At 32.7% G+C, this 22,515-nt stretch overlaps 3 protein-coding genes and 1 non-coding gene across 5 annotated transcripts; all 4 read left to right on the forward strand.

Annotated features, from left to right (window-relative positions):
* Positions 1–397: 397 nt before the first annotated feature.
* LOC120078784 (plastid division protein PDV2-like) lies at positions 398–3,853 on the forward strand. Its single transcript, XM_039033094.2, has 2 exons — positions 398–933; positions 3,008–3,853. Exons 1-2 carry the CDS (start codon positions 661–663, stop codon positions 3,641–3,643), a joined length of 909 nt encoding a protein of 302 aa, XP_038889022.1. The 5' UTR covers positions 398–660; the 3' UTR covers positions 3,644–3,853.
* Positions 3,854–6,701: 2,848 nt separating this feature from the next.
* On the forward strand, positions 6,702–15,336 carry TIC62 (NAD(P)-binding Rossmann-fold superfamily protein). 2 transcript variants are annotated; one of them, XM_039031759.2, is made up of 15 exons: positions 6,702–6,956; positions 7,084–7,275; positions 8,257–8,374; positions 8,468–8,540; positions 8,632–8,659; positions 8,811–8,987; positions 9,660–9,741; positions 9,892–9,964; positions 10,554–10,664; positions 11,589–11,738; positions 12,590–12,783; positions 13,120–13,320; positions 13,926–14,126; positions 14,390–14,593; positions 15,027–15,336. In XM_039031759.2, exons 2-15 carry the CDS (start codon positions 7,101–7,103, stop codon positions 15,070–15,072), a joined length of 1,833 nt encoding a protein of 610 aa, XP_038887687.1. In that variant the 5' UTR covers positions 6,702–6,956; positions 7,084–7,100; the 3' UTR covers positions 15,073–15,336. The 2 variants fall into 2 exon arrangements, with proteins under 2 accessions (XP_038887687.1, XP_090170336.1); XM_090314210.1 differs by lacking the exon at positions 6,702–6,956 and having other exon boundaries at positions 6,964–7,275.
* A 355-nt stretch (positions 15,337–15,691) lies between these two features.
* On the forward strand, positions 15,692–18,600 carry LOC120077758 (S-adenosyl-L-methionine-dependent methyltransferases superfamily protein). Its single transcript, XM_039031761.2, has 7 exons — positions 15,692–15,888; positions 15,977–16,073; positions 16,267–16,405; positions 17,104–17,186; positions 17,285–17,419; positions 17,500–17,604; positions 18,335–18,600. The coding sequence occupies exons 1-7, from the start codon at positions 15,803–15,805 to the stop codon at positions 18,461–18,463; spliced, it is 774 nt and encodes a 257-aa protein (XP_038887689.1). The 5' UTR covers positions 15,692–15,802; the 3' UTR covers positions 18,464–18,600.
* Positions 18,601–19,429: 829 nt separating this feature from the next.
* Positions 19,430–19,503, forward strand: TRNAI-AAU (transfer RNA isoleucine (anticodon AAU)). Its single transcript has one exon. It is a non-coding gene; the product is annotated as a tRNA-Ile (tRNA).
* The last annotated feature ends 3,012 nt before the right edge of the window (positions 19,504–22,515 follow it).

A 22,515-nucleotide genomic window follows, 5' to 3' on the forward strand; every position in this document is an offset into this window, starting at 1 on the left:
GTTTAGACTTTATTAAAAAAAAAAATTTACAATCATGAAGATATTGTTATATGCTCATTTATGTTCACACTATAGTTATTCCTTTAGAAAAATACTTGAGTGAGACTATTTGAGAAAATTTCTATATTACGGGAGTATGGAAAAATCCTTCTATTTATAGTATGTCACATCAATGTGCTTCTAAAAATTAAGTGGATTCCACTGACATTAAAGTGGAGTCTACTAATACGAAGAAAAGTTTATAGTGGGAACAAAAAAAATTATAATACTCTCTAATACTAGAGAAATCTTTAATCGGTAAGAACGCTCAAATCCAAAAGTTTATCTTACTTTTAGCTGACAAAAAAAAAGTCTTTAAATTTGAAGTGTTATATGCTTATAAAGTATAAACTACCCTAACTGCTTTTTAACAAATTCTGATTATAATATAAAATATATGTGAAGAAAGTGAAGAGAGAGAAGCAAAAAAATTGGCCTCGAAACTCGAATCCCAACAAAGAAGCACCCGCCACAGAGTTCTCATAGCTTGGCGGTTCTGTGTGACCCTTTTCTCCATTGTCATCGATTTTCATATCTCATCTTCACTTTCACAACAAACCCTAATCCCCCATTTTTGTTCCTCAAAAACCCTTTTCCAAGGGGGGTTCCGTTTGGGGGAAGATGGAACAACAAAGCACCGCTATAATTTTAGCAAGAGCCACGGAGCTGAGGCTAAAGATTAGAAGCTCTGTTAACACCGCTACCACCACCAGTTCCGCGGTCACTTCCCGGGATGATCGGTTTTCTGTGGATGAAAATAATGGCGTTGTTGTTTCCCGCCGGAGTGAGGCCGATGCGAGTGCTGGGGAGGTGGAGGAAGATGAGGAAGCGGTGAGGCTTTTGAACATCTGTGATGCACTTGAATCTCTTGAGAATCAGCTTTCTTCGTTGCAGGTTTGATTTTGCTATTCTTGTTTCATGGATGAAGATTGAAGATTCTGTTTCGATTTAGTTGCTTTTCTTTGCCATTTTTGTTTTCGCCCCGATAATGTTGAAAATTTCTGTGCCTTGTATGATTGATGTAGACCTTGACCCAAAAGCAAGTAAATTTAATATTATAAACACTTTAGCACTTTCCTTCACTTGTGGGCTTAGAAATTTGTAGAAGAAACTAAACGTGAAAATCAATATTCTTAGAAATTTGTAGAGGAACCTACTAGTGGAAATCAATATTAATTAAGGAGGAAATAGCCAGTATGAGCACACCTCAAAATCTTGAAGCCTGAGGTTCAATCCCCTTATCCCACAATATTGTAAAAAATTGGAGAGGAAATACCATTGCAAGGGTTTGAATATACCATGTTAAGTCACCGGTTGACCAAAAGCTTAGCTAATGGATTATGGAAACTTCAATTATACCAACACTTTAACAACCTGGTTGAGTCTGTTGATCAATAAATATGTTTGGATTCTCTGTTCTCCCATAGAATTGATGTAGTTAGCCTAGTGATTATTGGAGCATGTGAAGAAAAGGTACTCTGACGTACTAGTTCAAAGTCTATGATAGCAAGCTATTTAGAATATTAAAATATTATGGTTTTCTGACAACTGAATGTAGTTGGTCTAATAGTTGTTGTGAGATATCGATCGAAGGTGCATAACCTACGCCAACTACGCGGTCCATAAAAATTGAGAATAGAAATCATTTTACCATCTTTTTAGGGTATGTTTGGATTGACTTAAAAAAAAGTGTTTTTCAACAAATTCATTTTTATTTAAACACTTTTGATAAAATCTGATTAAAATATACATGAAAAACTATTTTGAGCGGTTATCGAACACTTAAATTTCTTTCAAAATGACTTATTTTTTAAATTAAACACTTAAAAATATATTCAAAACACACCCTTAGTTATGGAACTGTTTTTTCTATTTGAAATGTTCCTAAATGTATGCTAGTAGTCTGAAAGCTTGCATTATATGTCAGTGCCTCATCACGCTCACTACCTCTGAGTAAAATATGAACGGGGTGCATGATCTCCCTCAATTTGAACATCTTATTTCATATATTTGCTAATACTAGTATCAGGCAGTTATAGGCTTGTAGCTGATGGTTTTAGTACTTCAGGATATGCAACTTGTGGGGTCGTTGAAACCTTTAACGCCCAGCTTCACTGGCATGTTTATTGATATTGCTTTTTCAAGTTTCGATGAGTATGTATCAGTTATTTACCAAACTTTATTCGTTCTGATGTACTATTCACTTATCCCTGTGGCTGTAACTCTGTGAGCTTGTTCGACGTAGATTTCTCCTGGGCATCATTTCTTGTTGTGGTATGAACCACCCAATATGGTGGATTCCATCTTTTTCTCTTCGAATTGCGTTAGTTTAGTAGATAAGTGTTTCCAATTATCAGAATTCTAGTCCTTTACTGACAAATTGACAGTTGAATCTAGTGTAAATTGTTAACTTATAGGTGAGTTTGTCCATGCATAGATATAGAAAAGATACTATACATTAATATCCAAAAGGTAGGAGAGTGAGGATAGGTTTCCCTCCGCCAAAACACCGATGGGAACCAATAAGAAAGATCTTTAATTGGTTTCACATAAGGGATAAAAAAAGAAGAGGAAAATAGTAATTTACAAAGTTAACTAGAGAACTCCATTTATGAGCTAAAAATATGTACTCGTGAATGTTAAAATCAGTTTCTGCTGATTTTAAAAATTCTTTCATTCATGATAGGAATTACTTCTTTTCTTATTCATCCATCAATCTGGTGGCTAAAAATTGTTACATCAATTAAAACACCTACAAAAGAAGCTGTTAATTTATTTCTTAATTTTGGCACTCCATGTTGTCTCTACTTTCAGGTTGTTGTTTTAGAAGCCATTTTCAACATGAATCTGAAATTGAGAGAAATACTAGTTACCGTATCGGTGCAACAACGTTTGTAGCATGGACTTGGGGGGAATATTATTTCGTAGAGCAACCTTCTAATACTTCCATTTATCTTGTAATTTGCAGGCTTTACAACAACGGCAAAGGTATGAGAAAGAAGTAGCCCTTTCCGAGATCGAACAAAGCCGCAAGATTTTACTGGATAAACTGAAGAAGTACAAAGGAGGAGATTTGGAAGTTATACACGAGGCTTCAGTTTTTGTTGGTGAGACAGTGCAGCACAACCAGGATCTCATGCTTCCTCCATATCCAAGCCATCTTGGTAATGGCTACTTACATCCCTTCCCGTCTGGACACAAGTCTGTGAGTAATGGGCTAATCGACGCCACAACAAATAAAGCTACAGACGAACTTCACGAATCAGAAAGGAAACAATCAAAATCTGATTCCTGGAACTCGAAGAATGGATTGGGACCTTTCATTAGTATAGCTGCAAAATCAGTGGTTACCATTGTTGGCATAGTATCCATACTCCATTTGACTGGTTTTAGACCAAAGTTTATAGGGAAGGTTGCTGCTTTGAAGGTTTTCGACGTTTTTCGACAGTCTGCAGCTGGAAATAATGGATCACACAACGAATGTCCTCCCGGTAAATTCCTTGTGATGGAAGGTGAGGAAGCTCGATGCATAGTGAAAGAGAGAATTGAAGTTCCATTTTCTTCAGTTGTGGCTAAACCAGATGTAAACTATGGAAGCGGGTAACGGTTTCAATCCCACACTCGTGTGTGAGGGTTGTGTTTTCTGAAAGGTCTTTAATTATTCTAATTTTTACCTTCTTCAATAATTAGTTGCTCTGCAAAGAAAAGTTTTGGTTCACCTTGTCATATGCCATACAATAATAGATGTTCTAATTATCTGCATTCATGGAAAAAAGTTGGAAGAAAGTATTGTTAGTTAAAAAACATACAAAAACTTTACTCTTCAATCTTCAGAAAGAGGTAAAGAATTTGCTTATTAACCTTTATCGGAACAGAAACAACGGTAGACGACATCTAAAGACTGTTGGGAGTGATTTTGAAATGGTTAAAGTCATATTGAAACATATTTTTAATTATTCCAAATTAATTTTGATGATATGAAAATTGCATTTAAGAATGGAAAATTATAATAAATTTTAAGTGATTAAAATGTGTTTTGAAATAAATTTAACCGTTTCAAAATCACTTACAAATATGTATTTGTTCACATGAAATTTCTGGAAAAATGTGTTTTATGGATTTGATGTGGATGTGATTCGATCTCTAGTATTTCTCTAATGTGATGTTTTTTAGGTTGAAGTGGGACATGTGGATGTTCTTGAAGTTGAAGTTTTGGAAAAAATTTTGGATTTTCGGAACTTGAGCTTCAGAGTTTTTTTATGGTAAAGAATTTCACTAGGCTATCTGATGTGTAGAATTGCTGACTTCCACAAATGAGATGAATTCCTTTATTTATAAAACTTTCTGGTGGACTTTTTGAGCTTGATTGTTCCATAGACCTAACTCTTGGGCCCAATTAATTGGATTTGGGTCCTATTTGTGGACTAAACTAAACCTATTTTTAGGCACCCAAATAATAATATCAAAATGGACCGAAATAATTTTGTTCAATCAATAGTCATCATGCAAACACGTGTATTTGTCAATTTATGTTTTCAATTTTAATTTGGGACACATGTGAATCTTTAATTAGTCTCAAATTTAATTATTTGTAATTTCGTTATTAATTTGATAAATGACGTGACAATTTATAATTGGTTCAAAATTTCTCCTAAAACAAGTGAAAGCAACACTTCTTTGTTAATAATTTCAAGAAAATTATTATTTTCTTTTCTAAGTAAGCTTTATATTCCATTTTTTTTAATTTTTTATTTAAAATTTTCTTCACACATTATTTATTCAAAATTTCCTATTGACTTTTATGATTAAAACAGAATTAACAACATTTTCGAGAAATCTTATTAAATAAGTTTTTTTTGCCTTTTTTTTAATTTAAAAAAAATAGAAAACCAAACCTGTTTGATGACTGATTACTGATAAGTCTGCTTTTGTTATAAAATTCAATTTAGTTACCAAGTAATCAAATACAATTATCATTTCATCTCATCTAATTCACATTAGCACATATTAATCTAGCTATAACGATTAATAACCAATTTATAAACTTGTGGGATTACCATATAAGTATCAATTTTAAATTTCAAAGATGAATTACAATTTATCCAAAATTTTGATCACTACAACATATTTAAACTTTATGTTTACCTTTAGTCCGTCCCACCAACATTTTGGAGGCATGTACGAATCAACCTAAACTCTAGTTTCTTTTTCTAAGATAATTTTCTTATTTTTCCTTCTAATTCCAACCACTACTAACTATAATATAACCTTAATTTTATCACACATGGGGCAAGGGTCCCTCAATTGAATGAGATTATTTATATTTACCAAGTTATTCACTTCTACTAACACAATCAATCTTTGGTTGAGTGGTTAGTGAGGCAGTGAATATTGAACGGTGCTCTTGTGTCACGTGTTTAAATCCTATGTGAAGTTCAACTTGTTTATTCTTCTCTGGCTGAAGAATACGACAACAACATTTATTCATAAGAGATTAATAATAATTTAAAGTTATAAATTCGGTTAGACATGAAACGACCGCTAATGAATTTTCCTCACACTCTCAACTCTTTTCTACATCAAAACCCACTTTATGGCTCTAAAATTTCGTGCCTTAGTCGGCCGAAGAACTCTAGATCTTATTTTCCTAAAATATAGAAAACTTCAATTATGGTGGTGTTGGTCTTCTCATATGGGCCTCTTTACATATCCTTTATGTGATGGTGTTGGTCTCTCTTCTCATTTGCTTGTGGAATCTGAGAACCTTGAGCATATTAATGCTGCCAATCGTGTGGACTGTGATCTGATTGAGTTGAGTCATTTGATTGAGGAGATTGTCTCCTTGTCTAAGGCCGCTTGGGTCGTTCCCTTCGTTTGGTATCCTCAGAGGGGTGAATAGCACCATCGTCTTACTCCTATGACGGTGGGTTTTGGTAACATTTGTATTAGTTTTGTAAATCGGTCTTCTTTTGGCTCTAAAGAAGGTTTTAGGGATTCTTTTGGATTGCCATTTTGGTTCTCCTCCACTTTATGTGAGAAGGTTCGGTATATGGCTCCGTATAATTAGTTTCTTTTATATTACTATTATTATTATTATTATTATTATTATTATTATTATTTTTATTATTTTTTTTTTTTGTAAGGGTAGAGACTCAATTTCCGAGAATTAAATTGGAAAGGTAACCACTATTTTTTTTAAGGCCAAATATATAATTAAGTTCCTTATCTCCTAATGTCAAATTCTTTCCTTTCTTTAAAAAAAGTTCCTAATGTTAAATTCAACCCAACTACTCATAATTGAAAATCTATCGAATACCTTTTAAAATTAGGTAGTTATTTTTACTTCTATCAGTTATAGACTATATCTATCATTGACATTAATAGATGTTTATCGCAAGCTATTTTTGATAGCAACATTTTACTATACTTGTAAATAAATTAACTTATTTTTCTTTACAACTCTTTAAAATTTAATAACCAATTAATAAATAGTCTGATATTAATTTTCAAACAATAGTATGAGAAGTTTATTAAAAAAATAATAAATCTTATCCGATATCATTCAAACAAAATTAGATGATGTAAATTAATACACTTGCGAAAAGGTAGGATTTTTTTAGGTGATGTAAATTCATACCCTTGGAAAAAACAAAAAAGGAAGCATAATTTAAATCAATAAATTTAAGGGTACAAATGAATCTTAATGGATACATATTCTTATATAATTTTTATGTCATTAAAGACTCATAAGCTATGAAATTATTAGCTGGGTGTGCTTTATGAAGTTGGGGATAGATGAAAATCCAAATGGGTGCTTGAAGTTCTTCACAGACTACAAATGGAACCTTCTTTGGGACCCATCATATCCACATGCTGTGAATTGTGGACGATGCCATTGCCGCCAAGCTGAGGAACTAGTAACTTCTCATCCTTAGAACAATTTATAATTTTAATTTAGCGCCATATTCAATTTACTAAATCTGTTCTTCTTCAAATTAGTTTATGATTTGAGCATTTCAAAATTTCTGGGGTTGCACTGAACAGGACAAAAATTCTCTTCAATGGAGTGTACTTGCAGTTCTCTGCGGTCACCGGCTTTAACCACAGTGCCTTCCTCTTTATCTAGAACTGGGTTCTCAGAGAAGCCATTGTTACATCTGAAATTATCGAATAAGAAGTCATACCCGCTTGCTGGAAGGCTCAAATTTCTTCACATCAGAGCTCAAGCTTCTTCGAGTATGGTTCAATGTTCTTATTGGTTTTGGTTTATTGATTCTTCTGTGTTTGGGTTGACTGGTACATTTGATTTACTGGTTGTTTTGAACTCATTGTAAGCTTGATTTGTTTGTTTCGATTTTGAGCGTTTGCTGTTGAAGTTCTTTGGTAGAAGTAGAAATGGGTTTTGGATCAAGGTAGAGTAAGTTTCATATATGTGAAGATATGAATGTTATCTTTTCAAGAAAAGAAAAGAGATAGAAAAACGATTTGGATATCCCATTTCTGAGAAAGGATGGCACTATGCATGGCTTTCTTCAAATGACTCATATTTGCTCCAGTTCTGAATTCTTCTCGGAGGCATTTGAAGTGAGTGTATGAATCTTTAATGAGCTTGCTGCTTGGTTTTTGTTTACTGCTATATGATATTAGCAGAACAATTGACAATCTGCAGAATATTCTTGTAACCTCCACTGGCCTTGCAAGTGTAATTCTTTGCTTACTTAGGTAGACACCAATGGATAGCTGGGAGAGATGGATAGAAATATTGAAAATGATAGAAGAAAAATTGGTCCCTGTTTCATTGTTAATTTTCAAGATGGCAGTTTCGTTATAGTTTTTCTTTTAATATAATGGTAAACTATTTTGTATGGTTTGTGATATTATGAAAATCGTATCCATACTTAAAACAATGATTTTGAACATTCTCCTGATTTTGTGGAAATTGCAAACAATGCTTTTTAAGTTAAATTTTATAGTTAGTTTAATGGAATTGACAAACATGACTTATTCTATATATTTCATACTTATCAATTTCGTTGAAACTTACAACTTTTTAATGTAACATTGATTAGTAGATTTCACCTATCATGGAGGTGTTTAAGCTTTCCTCAAAGTTTAGATCTGCAAATCACAGAAGTTGTATGTTGCAATTATCATCCAAGCAGATGGTCATTACTTCTTCCTTCCAGTTTGTAGCTCACATTTCTTGATTTTGACAAGGCACAAGCAATTTTAGCTCAGAGGCAGGTCCCGCAATTTCAAAGAAGGAAGATTCGAAAGATGAGGATCTTGTATTTGTTGCTGGTGCTACGGGAAGAGTTGGTTCAAGAACAGTGAGGTAAGTTTAGTCTCTTGCTTCGTATTGGAGCAATTCATCTTTCCAGCTGATCCCTGCATGCTATATGCTAAAGAGCTTTGAAATCTTAACCAGGGAGCTTTTGAAACTTGGATTCCGCGTAAGAGCCGGTGTAAGGAATTCTCAGAAAGCAGAAACTCTAGTTGAGGTAAAAGTATTTGACTATTTATAAAAACATTTCACTACCATTATTGAGTAACTGCTTGTTTTTGATTAAAAAAAACTTCATATATATGCAGAATGTTAAAAGGATTAAGCTTGATGAAGGTAATGCAAGTGCCAAAAGTCCCCCCAAACCCCATCCTGATACCCATAGCAGTCTTGTATCTACTTGACAAAAATGTCAAGGGAACACTTGATATTCTTGAACAAAAAAATTTCCAAGAAAATAACAGATAGTTTTTGGTCTTTAGCCCAGCTGTAGAAAAGCTTGAAACTGTGGTATGTGACTTGGAGAAACCAAATCAGATTGGATCTGCAATAGGGAATGCATCAATAGTTATTTGCTGCATTGGTGCAAGTGAGAAGGAGATTTTTGATATCACTGGACCTTATCGAATTGACTATCTGGCTACCAAAAACTTGGTTGAAGCAGGTAAGAAGATGCTTTTTGGGTGATTTTTTAAATTTATTTTTAATCTTAAAACATATCTCATAACGGAAATAGGAATACTATGGTTCTCTTCATCAGAACTATACCTTCCAAGATGCAAGAAAATTTAATCCTGTAAGAGATGTATGAGAGAGGAGAAAACAGAATCATAGAAATGAAGAAAGGGAAAGATAGAAATAAGAGAATGTGAGCGGAATTAGGGAAACTGAAGGGAGAAACACAACAATTCAGTAATCAGTTAAATATTTAAGTTTGGGTATCATAATATAATCAGTACGGGAAGGGTATTTTTCTCGAGGTCAAATCAAAATGTTACCAAGTAAGAAACCTAGATGAATAAATGCTATCAAGTAAATCTAAATATAGTAGACAAATATCCAAAGATTAAAGTAGTATGAAATATCTATTATTGTCATAAATAACAACAATATTTCTAGCTATTCTATGCCAATCACATATGTTGGTGTAAATGGTCTAGAGTATGTGATTCTTGGGTTCGATTCTATTTTATTACTGTTCTTAATAAAGATGTATTGTTCTGTTGGTGGACCTCTCCTAGCTTCCAATGCATCAGCTGTAAAACTCTCGTATTTAGCCTCCTTAAAGTTCTTGAGGTTAAAAAGGAAATAAGATTGATAAAATTTCTACATGTAGCAACTGTTGCAAAAGTAAAGCATTTTGTTCTGCTTACATCCTTGGGAACCAACAAGATCGGATTTCCTGCTGCCATTCTTAAGTAAGTGTTCATGGATTAGTTTTTCTTAAATGATCGATAATTTGTACTTTGTTGTTTTGTTTATTACAGTTCAACTTTCACAAATGATGAATTTTTTTCCTCCTATAATTTTAATGTTAAATAACTAATCGTGGTTACTTGCTTCTAAAGTTTGTTTTGGGGAGTCCTATTATGGAAAAGGAAAGCAGAAGAAGCATTGATTGCAAGTGGTCTTCCTTATACAGTAAGCATTAGCAATACTAGTAGCTGTACCAGTATATAATTGTGAAGACTTAGAGACAGTTTGATAATGCTTTTGTTTGTTGTTTCCTTCTTTAAAAAACCATGCTTATATATTTACATTAAAAAAAACGTTTTTGAATTCCTAGTCTCATCCGACCATGTTTTTAGGACCCTGTTAGGAAACCATTTTGTTTTTCGTTTTTGGTTTTTGAAAATTAGGCTTATTTCCTCTCAATTTCTTAAAATGATTTGCATCTTTTTCAAGTAAAGGAGTTGAAGTCTTAGTCAAATTCCAAAAACAAAAAAAGTTTTTTAAAAACTACCTTTTTGTAATTTTCAAAATTTGGCTTAGTTTTTGAAAACACTGGTAAAAAGTAAAAATAAAGTAAGAAATTTAGAAGTGGAACAAGTTAATAGGCTTAATTTTAAAAAACTAAAAACCAAAACTCAAATGACTATCAAACGGGGCCTAAAAAATTGTTGATTTTAAAAATTGACTAGGATTCCAAAAGTGTTTTTAGAAAGTAATAAATGGAGCTAGGAAAATGTAGGGTTTAAGCAGTTTGATTTATTTAAAATATATTTTTCAGATAGTGAGACCTGGAGGCATGGAGAGGCCAACAGATACTTTCAAGGAAACTCATAATACTACTCTTTCACCAGAAGATACTTTATTTGGTGGTCTAGTGTCAAACCTTCAGGTATATTTATAAATTTTGATGTGACAGATGATCTCAATTCTGTATGGCTGTAATTCTTATAACATTTTTATCAGCATCAGTGAATCTACAAATAATACAGAATTATGAAAGACCAATTTTATATGAGAATATAAGCCTTTTTGTTCTCTTTATTAGCTGGTTTTTGATAGATGCCACTAATTGCCTGAAGATATGTATTCTCACAAAACTCAAATGAACTTTTAAAGTAACTTCTGCATCTTGAAACCCTTTCATCTCAATCACTGAACTAATTTTGTTTTACTATTGAGACTGGTGACTCCATTATTCACCATCTTTGACATTTTCAATTTAATTGGCAGGATACAAAATTTCATTCTCGAGTTCTCTTAACGAGCATTTAGAACAAGAGCTGAGTGCAATTTCTATTGTGCAAGATGGTACTGCATAGAAAGTAATTAGAAGGGTTTAAAATCAAAAACAAAAAATTTTGAATCACCTGCATATACAGTAAAAGCGATACAGACTCTTCATGTATTTGATGATTAGCATATAAACCAAAACCACAAATCCGAATCCACTTATCAATACTTTACAAGTTGTCAATCTCTATGAGATTAATTCAAGAATTTGACTGTTAGCATATTATAGATGTACATAAAATTTTCACTCAAATCTCAACATTATGACCTTTTCTTATAAACTAACCAATGAAGAAAAAAATTTTGGTGGATCGTTAATTTACTTTGGGCTCTTTGAGCTAAGTCACATGACTTTTACCGATATGTAATGTCAACATTGCTATATGTGGTTTGCCACTCACATTTGTACTTGTACTTCACCTTTTCTTTATGAAACTACTTTAGGTTTCAGAACCTTGTGCTTAATCTTGAAGGCAAAAAGAAAAAAAAAAGAGAGAAGATAATTTCTATACCTTCATTTCAGGTTGCAGAGCTAATGGCATGCATAGCAAAAAATCCTGGTCTTTCATACTATAAAGTGCTAGAAGTAGTTGCTGAGACAACGGCACCATTGACTCCCCTGGAGGATCTTCTTAAAAAAATACCATCTAAAGTTGCAAATGCGTTCCCAGAGGTCAGTTATTTTTGTATGTAAAAGAAGAAGAAATTCCTCAGAAGAATTCATACAATGTTTCATGGTTCTAAAACAGACTCATTTTATATTCTTAGTTTTAACAGTTCATGATAACCTGCAGAGAATAGTTTTGGCAGAACAGCTTCATATCTACATAAGAATATTTAGGTTTGCTTGTACATCTGAACTCAACACATTAGTTATTAAAAGTTATCCTTCTGATTACTTCATATATCTTGGAGGTTATGCCTATGTTCTCCTCCTGCTGCAGTTAGTTTATCACAAGAGTCTGATTGGGAAACTGTGATAGAAACCAGAGAACTGAAATAATATTGAAATATGAAAGTTAAAAGAACCACGAGATGACCAAAAGTCTAAAATAATAGTGACTCTCCCTCTCTTGAGTATTCTTATTTAAGCTTAAAGCCACTACACAATTCTCTACTTCCATCCTTTCCTACTCACTCTATGTTTAACAAATCTCCGTAACAACTTTTCTAACTAATTTTATCCTAATAGCATTCCTATCAAACTGATTATTCAGAAACCTGAATCAACAAGCTTACGTAAATTTATTTATTTATTTTTAAAAAGACAAAAGTAGACCAATCAAATTCCTTGCTGACTAAAAGTCTAAAACCAATCCTTATTTTCCTTAAAAAAAAGCCAACACTAACTGAGCCTAGTCTAATTGACTGCTCTTATTTTGTCAGTTTTTTCAAATTGATCTTACCCCCTTATTTGTTTGCATATTTTATAATTAACTAGATAGGAAATCCAAAATGTGTTACTATTCACAAATGATCTCCCAAATACTTCATGGAATTAGATACTTGCTGGATCTGTGCTAGGAATATGGTGCTGCACGAACTGTCGATCCATCATCAAAAAAGCCGAGCATTGCCAAAGAAAAGGAATCAGCTGAAGCAAACGTGACAGAACAGCCACCCTCTCAAATTGTTTCATCAGAACAGTTGAGCATCGCAAAGGAGAAGGAATCAGCTGTAGCAAGTGTTACAAAACAGTCATCATCACCCTACATTGCGTAAGACAATATGGAAGTGGAAGAGGCTGGTCTATATTTCTTGAACTTTTCTTTTCTCCATATGCAGAGCAAATGTTCAAGCATCATGCTCAAATGCCTATGTTAACAGCTAATAAGATAGTAAGAAAGATAAATGAAGTCTGAATTGGTAGGTTATTTCTCCAGTATGTATATGATTAAAGTGTCCTATTATGACTGATTTGTCATTTACACCAAAGATGTCAAGTCATTGAAGAAAGTTTGTGTTATTTCTGTCCATGAATTCTCCTAGACCCTAGGTTCAGTGAAAATGATATCTTGTCCTTGGTAGTTATCTTACATTGTGTCTTCTTCCAGGTATGAGGATTTAAAACCTCCAACATCTCCTACTCCAGTTGCACCTGTTGGGAAAATAGATTTAAATGTTGTTGATGGAGTCTCATCTAGTGGTCAAACTAGTCCAGTAGAGGCGTCAACTGAAATTGCCGAGGCAAATGTTGCACCTGCACCTGCTCCAGAAAAAGCAGTGACATTGAAACCTCTCTCCCCTTATTTAGCGTAAGCGTCTTATATTCACGATCTTCATAGTGGAATTCTATGTTGTGATTTGAGGTTTTTCTTCATTAAATTTCAAATTTTAAGTTCTGAAAATTTATTGTTATATTTAACTTTCAGTTTGATGTCTAACGTTAGATCTAAGATTTAAGTTTTTTGTCAATTTTAAGTTTTCTTTATGTTTTGTTAGTTTCTATTTTTAATGTTGTTTTAAATTGTAAGATAGTAGTATCAATTAGGTTCATCCTTGTCCTATATAAGGGTGAACTACCATGTATTAAGAGTATCAAATTTGTGTACCACATTTTGAGTATTACAATTTTGTGCATCACCATTTTTTTTCTGCTTCAATAAGAAGTTTGAATTTCACTCTCATTTTCATTGTTCTTCTCTTTGTTTAACAAACATTGAGATAACATTGAGATATTGATTTGCTTCCGCAACCTTTATTTTTTCCATCAATTTCATTTTCTCAACAGTAGTATCAGAGCTACTTTGATTTTTTCAACAAGAATGTTATCTCTGTCCATGAATTTTCCTAGACCCTAGGTTCTGTGAAAATGATATATTATCCTCGATAGTTTATCTTACATTGTCTCTTCTTCCAGGTATGAGGATTTAAAACCTCCAACATCTCCGACTCCAGATGCACCTGTTGGGAAAATAGATTTAAATGTTGTTGATGGAGTCTCATCTAGTGCTCAAATTAGTTCAGTAGAGGCGTTAACTGAAATTGCCGAGGCAAATGCCACACCTGCACCTGCTCCAGAAAAAGCAGTGACATTGAAACCTCTCTCCCCTTATGTAGCGTAAGGGTCTTATATTCACGAACTTCATAGTGGAATTCTATTGTCCAAAAAAGAAAGAACCTCATTGCAAGTTAGTTTAAACTGCTCACATTAGAATCAACAACCACATGCAAAGTCATGAGGGGATATAGAGTTCCATTCTTATATTTGCTCTCTGGATGACAAGATTTTTTATCATTCTGATTTCATTAGTTTGTATCTTCGTTCTTCTTACTGATCTTGCACTTCCACTGATTGCCTGATGTACATATCACTTCTTCCAGATATGAAGATTTAAAGCCTCCTACATCACCATCTCCTAGTGCACCTTCCCTATCATTTTCTTCAACATCTCCCTCAAACGGTCCACCTCAACCTGCTACCTCCGCCGCAAATAGCACATTGCAGATTCCAGAGGCAGAAGACTCAAAGAGTGATTCACATCTTCCCAAGCCGAAGAAGCAACAACCACTGTCACCTTTTACCATGTAAGCTTCTTCCTAGTTCTTTTTTCTGCCTGATAGAGAGACAGAGTCTGGGAGAATTCTTGAAAAAATGGATATGTATTTAAGTCGGGAGTACAAAGAGGAGCCTTTTATATAGGCTGCCTTGCTAATGAACAGAGCTGGATAATTAGAAACCAGCTGAATAACAAAGTGTGATAATAAAATATTAGCTAGAAGGCATACTCCAATAAGGAAAACCCTATAAGGCCCCTACATCACCGTCTTAGTTGATTTTCCTGAAAATGTTGCATGTTATATTATACAAAACTTCAACCAGCTGATAGGAGTAGTTTTTGTTTAGCACATTGATTGAGGTTGAACACCAAAACTTTAGGCGAATTATGTGTTAATGATTAAAAAATGGTAAAAGGTAAACAGATATATTTTCTTATTTTTTTCTTTTCGATCAAACCAGGTACGAGGATTTGAAGCCTCCAGCATCTCCAACGCCCTCTCTTTGAAAATCTTAAAGAAAGAGCTTTCAGTTTTCTGCTAGTTACAATCTGGACAGAGACAAACAGTTGATGAGGGGTGATATTACCAGAGTATATATCTTCCTATGTAATAATACCAATTACCAACCTTGTGTCTGAAGAACATTTGTTCCTTTTTCCTGTCCAGATTTCATGGACGACGACACTATTGAATGTGCTTTTGCAACTTCAAAGTTGTTTATTTTGGCTGTAGTTTCTATCAAAGTTACAATTTTGATGAGATTAGCTTCATTTTGGTCGGGTTTTTCCAAAATATCGTTACTTTTTCTCTGAAGAGAAGTCAATCAATGATGTTCGATAAAAATCTTAAGAAATCCATTGGGTTGTGATCGATTCTAATTCTTAAAATGTAAAGTCATTTGAAAATTTGGATTTGGGTTTTTACTGTTATAATCCAATGATGAAGTTCTATTAGCATTCAACTTCTTCGTTCACGTGTTCATCAGAAATGAGATTTTCTTTTACGATTTCCACATGGTATGAACTATGAAGCAAAATTGGTCATCTCTCTCTCTGGACTGCAAGCCCATTAAACTTCACTGGACGCCCCTTTGAACTGGTATGCCATCCAACAACGAAAGGCCCAATTGAAGATTAGTGGTTTAGGGTTTGTCTATACCCATTTCCACTTGATTTGCGTTTGCAATCGAACAGGGGAGTGGATATCAGATTTCAATTTTCATTTTAGAGAGTTCATATGGGTACGGATCAAAATACCAAATCCGCACAGAATGAAAGCGTTGCTCCTGCAACTGCTTTGGTTTACCTTGATCCTAAATACTGGTCAAATTTTCTCTGATTGTTCTTCTCTTTCGTGTCTGCTTCTGATTTCATTTTCATAAGTTTCTGATGATGGGTGTGCGTGTTTCAGGGACGAGCGTTTTTCTAAGGAAGAGCATTATGAGTGGTTTAAGGATTATTCTCATTTTCGTCATCTCATACTTCCTCTTCTCAAACCCGATTCATCTGTACTCTCTTCTCTCTCTGCTGCATATTTTTATTATATATGTTTACTAACCAGGCTGCCATTATCAGGTAGCTTGGAACGTCATCATGGATTGGTTTTCGAACCTTTTTGCGATTTTTTTGAATTGGTTGAATGAACTTTCATTGTAATAATCTTGCTTTCTTGGTGATGGGATTTAGTTTTTATCGTTGTAGATATTGGAATTGGGTAGTGGAAATTCGAAACTTTCTGAGGAATTGTACAACGATGGAATCACTGATATAACATGCATTGATTTGTCTGCCGTTGCCGTTGAGAAGATGCATAAACGTTTACATTTGAAGCGTATGAAAGGTGAGCTCGTAGTCATCATCAAAAGATGCATTTAGTTCATCTGTCTTCTTTTATTCTTTGTAATGAAAATTCACTTTCCTGAGTAAGTGGGGCTCTGAGCTTTTTCTTCTGTTTGGCATAAATGCCAGTCCCTGTGGAATGTGTTCTCTTCTAGTGAGATTCTTACTTCTTTCTGTTGCTTTTTATGGGTTGACATCAAATATGAACTGCAAGTCTAGAAGAACATTTTTCTACCATCATATATGTAACTAAATCTTATGTAACGTGGTAGAATTGCCTTGGACATGGACAGATGGTTGCACGGATTAAATTATATTTTACAACCCCTTTAGTTTTGTAGCTATAGAACAATTTTTTTAGTTTTGAACAATATGTAGGTGGGAAATTCGAACCTCTCACTTCTTGATCAGTTGAGCTATGCTCATGTTAACTAGCCATAGAACAATTTCAAATGAATAATTGTGGTTTTTATAGTTAAAATGCAATGGTTGATCCTTATATCTCATCGTTGATTTTTATTGACAACTAATTCAATGATTTACAAATCTTTGGATGTCAATTGTTTTAGTGTCAAGTAGTTACGGTGCATAACTAAAATGTATAAAGAGATAAAGTTAGAAGGAAAGGTTCATCTTTACATTAGAAACTGTGTGCCTCTTTTCACATCATTCATTCTCGCTTATCACCTCTCTTGTCAGAAATAAAGGTGCTAGAAGCTGACATGCTAGACATGCCTTTTGGTGACGAGTGTTTTGATGTCGTTGTCGAGAAAGGAACCATGGTAACTACTCAACTTGTGGTTTCGTTTTACCTCTAGATATTGGAATTTGCATTTGTTGTATTAATTTGTCATTTCGTCTGCTTTTTGTAACTTGGAAGGATGTTCTGTTCGTGGACGGTGGTGACCCATGGAATCCTCAACCATCCACACGAGCAAAGGTCATGGCAATGCTTAAAGGTGTTCATAGGGTTTTGAAGAAAGATGGCATTTTTGTCTCAATTACATTTGGCCAGGTTTTAGAATGAAATTCTTGGAACTCATTATCCTTGGCTTTTACACTGCTCGTTCCTAATATGATTTGTTTCCTCTTCAGCCGCATTTTAGGCGTCCCTTATTTAATGCTCCAGAGTTTACGTGGTCATTTGAGTTCAGTACTTTTGGCGACGGATTTCACTACTTCTTCTATACCTTGCGTAAGGTTAGCACAGATGTTTTTCCTTCAATTGCTTGTGTTGGGTCTGGTTGTTAGATTTAGGATATGCCCTAGATGACCTATTTGGTTTATTGCACAAAGGCAAGAAGCACAATAGCCACAAAGCTGTTCGAGATCACCCAAACTCACTCTATTACATTCTAGGCCAAAATACAAGAAGATCAGTGGCTGGCCAAGCTTCTCGAGATCACTCGAACTCACTCTTGTTACACACATTAACTTGATTGCTGTTTGTAACCTTTTCTCCTCACAGAAAAAATGCACCAGATGTCTAGCATTCACATCAGTTTGGTGTTCTTGTTCCGAACACCCTGCATTTATGTTTTCCTCTAGTTTCAAAGTGACCCTATTGCCTTATCAAAGATCTGGAAACCATCAGTTTGATAGACTTATAAATTATGAACCTTACTTTAGGATGCAAGTATCCCTTTTATAGCGCCTAGTCGGTAATTTAGACAAGATGGATTTGATTCCTCCTGTGAACCATAGATTTGGACTCGACAACACGAGTTTGGGTTTTTATGTGGATCAAAAGTGTTCCTTTTTCCAGATAGAATTCATCTGTAAACTCTTGGGAGATGGTTTGTCGTTATGAGTACGTTTAGTCATTCTTTGACTTGATTATGCATCTTTCATCAATGGCAACAAAAGTTCATGTATATCTTTTGTTTCTGAATTGTTAAATGAAAATTAATAATGAAATCAATGTTACCAGGGAAGGCGGTTGTCTGGCGACAAAGGTGAAGGTGAGAGGTCTGATATGCCATCGATCTGTTTACTTCAAGACGAGCTAGAGGGTGAAGATTACATGTTCAGAACCAACGTTGATGAGCTGAATTGCTAGAAAGTAGTTTTATTGTATCCATTTTTGTTTAATGAATTTGTACATTAAAATCAATCATAGTTCCATTAAACTGTTACTTTTTTCATCTGCTAATTAAATTGTTTATAGCTTTATACATTGCCATTCATATTTGAACAGTTTCGTGCTTCAATGGTGACAATTTGACTCTGCTTGGTTACACGAAATTACTTAGTTGGGGTTGGAGAAATCAAGCTATAACTTCTTGATCGAAGATATATGTCTAAATTGGTCGAGTATACTTTACTGTTGGCGATACAAATTTAATTCATTTTAGTCATGCATCAAAAGAAGGCTTCCTTTTCTTTTCTTTTTCTTTTCTTTCTTTCTTTTTTAATAATAAAAAAAGTATATCCTTAAAAGTATGTTTTTTTTTTTTTTTTTTTTTTTTTTTGCTGTCACCTCCATCGAAAGAAAGATGTAGATTATTTTTTTAAGCAAAGAATGGTTATATATATGCGTATGTTTATATATACACTTCAAACTAGATTAAATATACATAAATTCATTCTATTTTTCAAAATTAGTACAGCTTGTTTGTACTAACAATCTCAAAGTTGAACACCAAATAAGATTTGTTGAAAGTATACGATTCAAATTATAACAAGATAAACACACCAAACAAAAAGAGATATTTTAACTTCTTGACTTTGAGACATTTCAATTAGATCCAAAATATTAATAGATATTACATAATGTAAAAAAAATTGCAAATTTAGCAAAATTTAGATCCAGGTGTAGACTCTATGATTGATTATCTAATGTTTAATTATTAACTTGCAAATATTAGCGATAGAGTTTATCATTGATAAATTTTATTATATTTACAATTATTTGATGCTTAATTGTTAGGTCTAAAAGTGTCACCTATTGCAAGTACAGTTGATTTTTATATTTGGAACCAGTGTAATAAAGAATATATAATAAAAAATCCAATTATGAGCAGTTGGCCTATTAGCTCAGTTGGTTAGAGCGTCGTGCTAATAACGCGAAGGTCGCAGGTTCGAGACCTGCATGGGCCATTTTTTTTTTTAATTTTTAAAATTTAGATTTTTTGTATAGAAAGGTGTTTGTATTGAATTGATTTTATAGGTGTTTATTGAAAACTTGTAGATCATTGACAATGTCTAAAATTTCTGGGATTTCAAGACGAAATCTTTTTTAAAGCCTTTGTCTATAAGCTCAATATTGGGGAGTTCGACTTATAATAGAGAATTTAATTTGATTATCTTTTACATTCCCCCGCTTTCAATTTGGAAATAAGTTTACTTTATTAACATAGTTATTTAGATTTCGTTTAACAATCATTTTGTTTTTTAAAATTAAGTTTATGGACACTACTTCTACTTTTAATTTTTTTATTTGTTATTTACTTTTCACCGATGGTTTAAAAAACCAAACCAAATGTTGAGAACTAAAAAAACAACTTTCAAAAAGTTGTTTTGTTCTTTTGAATTTGGCTAAGAATTCAACCATTGTAATATATAAATATGCAAATCATTATAAGAAAAATGAATAAATTAGGCTTAATTTTCAGAAACAAAAACAAAAAATAATGGTTACTAAACACGGGCTTAATAATCATCATCAATTGACTTAGGGGTAAAAAAGAGACAGTCTCAATAAATGGCTAAGAGGTCAAGAGGTCAACCCATGGTGGCTACCTATCTAGAACCTATCTACAATTCCTACGAGTTGTAAGGTCAGGCGGGTTGTTCGATGAGATTAGTTGAATGCTGTTCAGACGGGTTATCCCGTGAAGATTACTTGAGCTGCACGTAAACTGGATTCAAAGTTTGTGCCAACTAAAGCTTAGCTCATCTGGCATTGTGCCAATGACCAAGAGGTTCATGATTCAAATTCCCCTACCCCAGTTTGTACTAAAAAAAAAAAGTCAATATGTTTAGAGAAAAAATTAGGCTTTCAAATTAAAAAAATTAACAAAAATAGTGTCATAAAAATAGATTAAAAAAGCAGGAATAAAAAAAAAGTGTACAAAATCAACACACCAATGTACTAAGTAATAGTAGTGAAGCAAATAAAATAATATACCAAAAGGAAACTAAGGAATACACATAAAAGAAACAACAAAAAAAGAGAAAGGATGAGAAAATTTGAACAATCCTAAGTGACAACATTGAACCATAAATTTCACATTTGGTCCCAAATAAACAAAATATGACCAAATGAGTAAAAACAAAAAGTACAAAAACAATAAAATAGAGAAATACATAAAGTAAAACGAAAGAATATCTACGTAAAAGAGACATAAACCTCATCCAAAGTGCAAATCGAACCATGCCAAAAGATATATAAATTCTATATGTTTGGTCTAACATATAAGAATGTACTATTAAACATGACCAAATGAGTAAAAGAAAAAAAGTAAACAAAATGAAATATAAAAATAGAAGTAAGACTCACGAAAAAAGTCAAATTTTTATTTGAACCATCCATAACGTATATGAAACCATGCCAAAGAAAAATAAATTCTACATTTGATTTCAAAAGAAATAAAATATCATAAATTAGTAAAAGAAAAAAAATGATAAAACAAAATATAAAACAGAGTGTATCAACAATCCATAGTGAAAAAAATATTATAACCAAATAATAGTAGATGAATCAAATAAAATAAAACTAAAATAATATGATATAAAGAGACAATAGTTAGAGAAAAATGGTGAGAGAGATTTAAACCATCCATAATATTTAAAAAAAAAAAGAAAGAAAGAAAGAAAAGAAGAAATCCATATTTTGATCTAAAGAAACACAAAAATAAGTAAATATATTTTCAAAATTTATAATGAAGATGTTAATAGATAACCCTTTTTTTTTTAAAAAAAAAGAAATCAACAATAAAATGACATTAGCTAAAAATTGAATTTGAATAAAATAATATTTTAAGGTTTAATTTAATTAATTTTATTGATGTGGTGCTTATGGTTGAAAATGAAAGTTGAATATTGTGGGAGTGAAGGTGAGGCCACGTAGGACAGGAACAGAAGTGTGGAACCAAAGTATTTGTGACTCTCATTGGTTCCACCATACTCCCATTATGCTGCGGCTCTACACGCTTCAAGCTTCGGAAATAAATTAATATCTAACTATAAAATAGGTTAAATTATCCCAAACTGACACGTGTTTCAATTTTATAAGATATTCAATAGGTTTCTAAATTTTTAATTTCATGTGTTAAAGGTCTCTAGACCTAAAAACTATTTAATAAGTTATTAAACTTTCGACTTTTTATCTATAAATCCCACTGTTGGGATGAGATCAAAGTTATTTGTTAATTAAAAAAAACTAAAAATAATGGTCTCATCAGATAATCATTTAGTTTTTTATTTTTGAAATTATCCAATCTTATAGACATAAAACTGAATATTGTACTATGTCTAAAAGAATATTACTAGATCTTCAATTTTGTGTCCCAAAAGTTGTGAATTATAAAAAATATTTGAATGAGCCAAATACATTGTTTGAGATAAAATTAAAGGCATAAAGACTTATTCAATCACTCAAAATGGAAAGCTTAAGTTTTATTTGGTAACTATTTGATTTATTTTTTTTAAAAAATTAAGTTTAAAGACACTACTTCCATAATCAAATTTTTTCCTTGTTACCTATTTTATACTAATAGTTTAAAAAATTAAGCCAAAATTTGAAATCTAAAAAAAGTAGTTTTTGTTTTTGGAATTTGTCTAGAATTCAATGTAAGAAATGAACAGGAAATGGACTTAATTTTCAAAAACAAAAAATAATAAACGAAATGATTATCAAACGAAAGTTTAAGAATTTACTGTAATTTTAAAAGTTAGAGTATAAAAAAAAATGAAAGTTAGACATGTATTAGACAGATGTTAAAGAAGATATTTGATACACAAGTTAACTTTTAATCTCATAAACTTCAAATATAAAGCCTATTTTGGTAGGATTTTTGTTTGTATAAGAGGTAATTATTGGGAAAATAATCAAAGTGGAGAATACAAAGTAGAAAGGAAATGGGTGTGAAGGCACAATTGCTGTGCTGT

The sequence above is a fragment of the Benincasa hispida genome, chromosome 5 (genome assembly GCF_027475165.1).
Source record: "Benincasa hispida cultivar pf3 chromosome 5, pf3_genome.v1.1, whole genome shotgun sequence".
Classification (NCBI taxonomy): domain Eukaryota; kingdom Viridiplantae; phylum Streptophyta; class Magnoliopsida; order Cucurbitales; family Cucurbitaceae; genus Benincasa; species Benincasa hispida.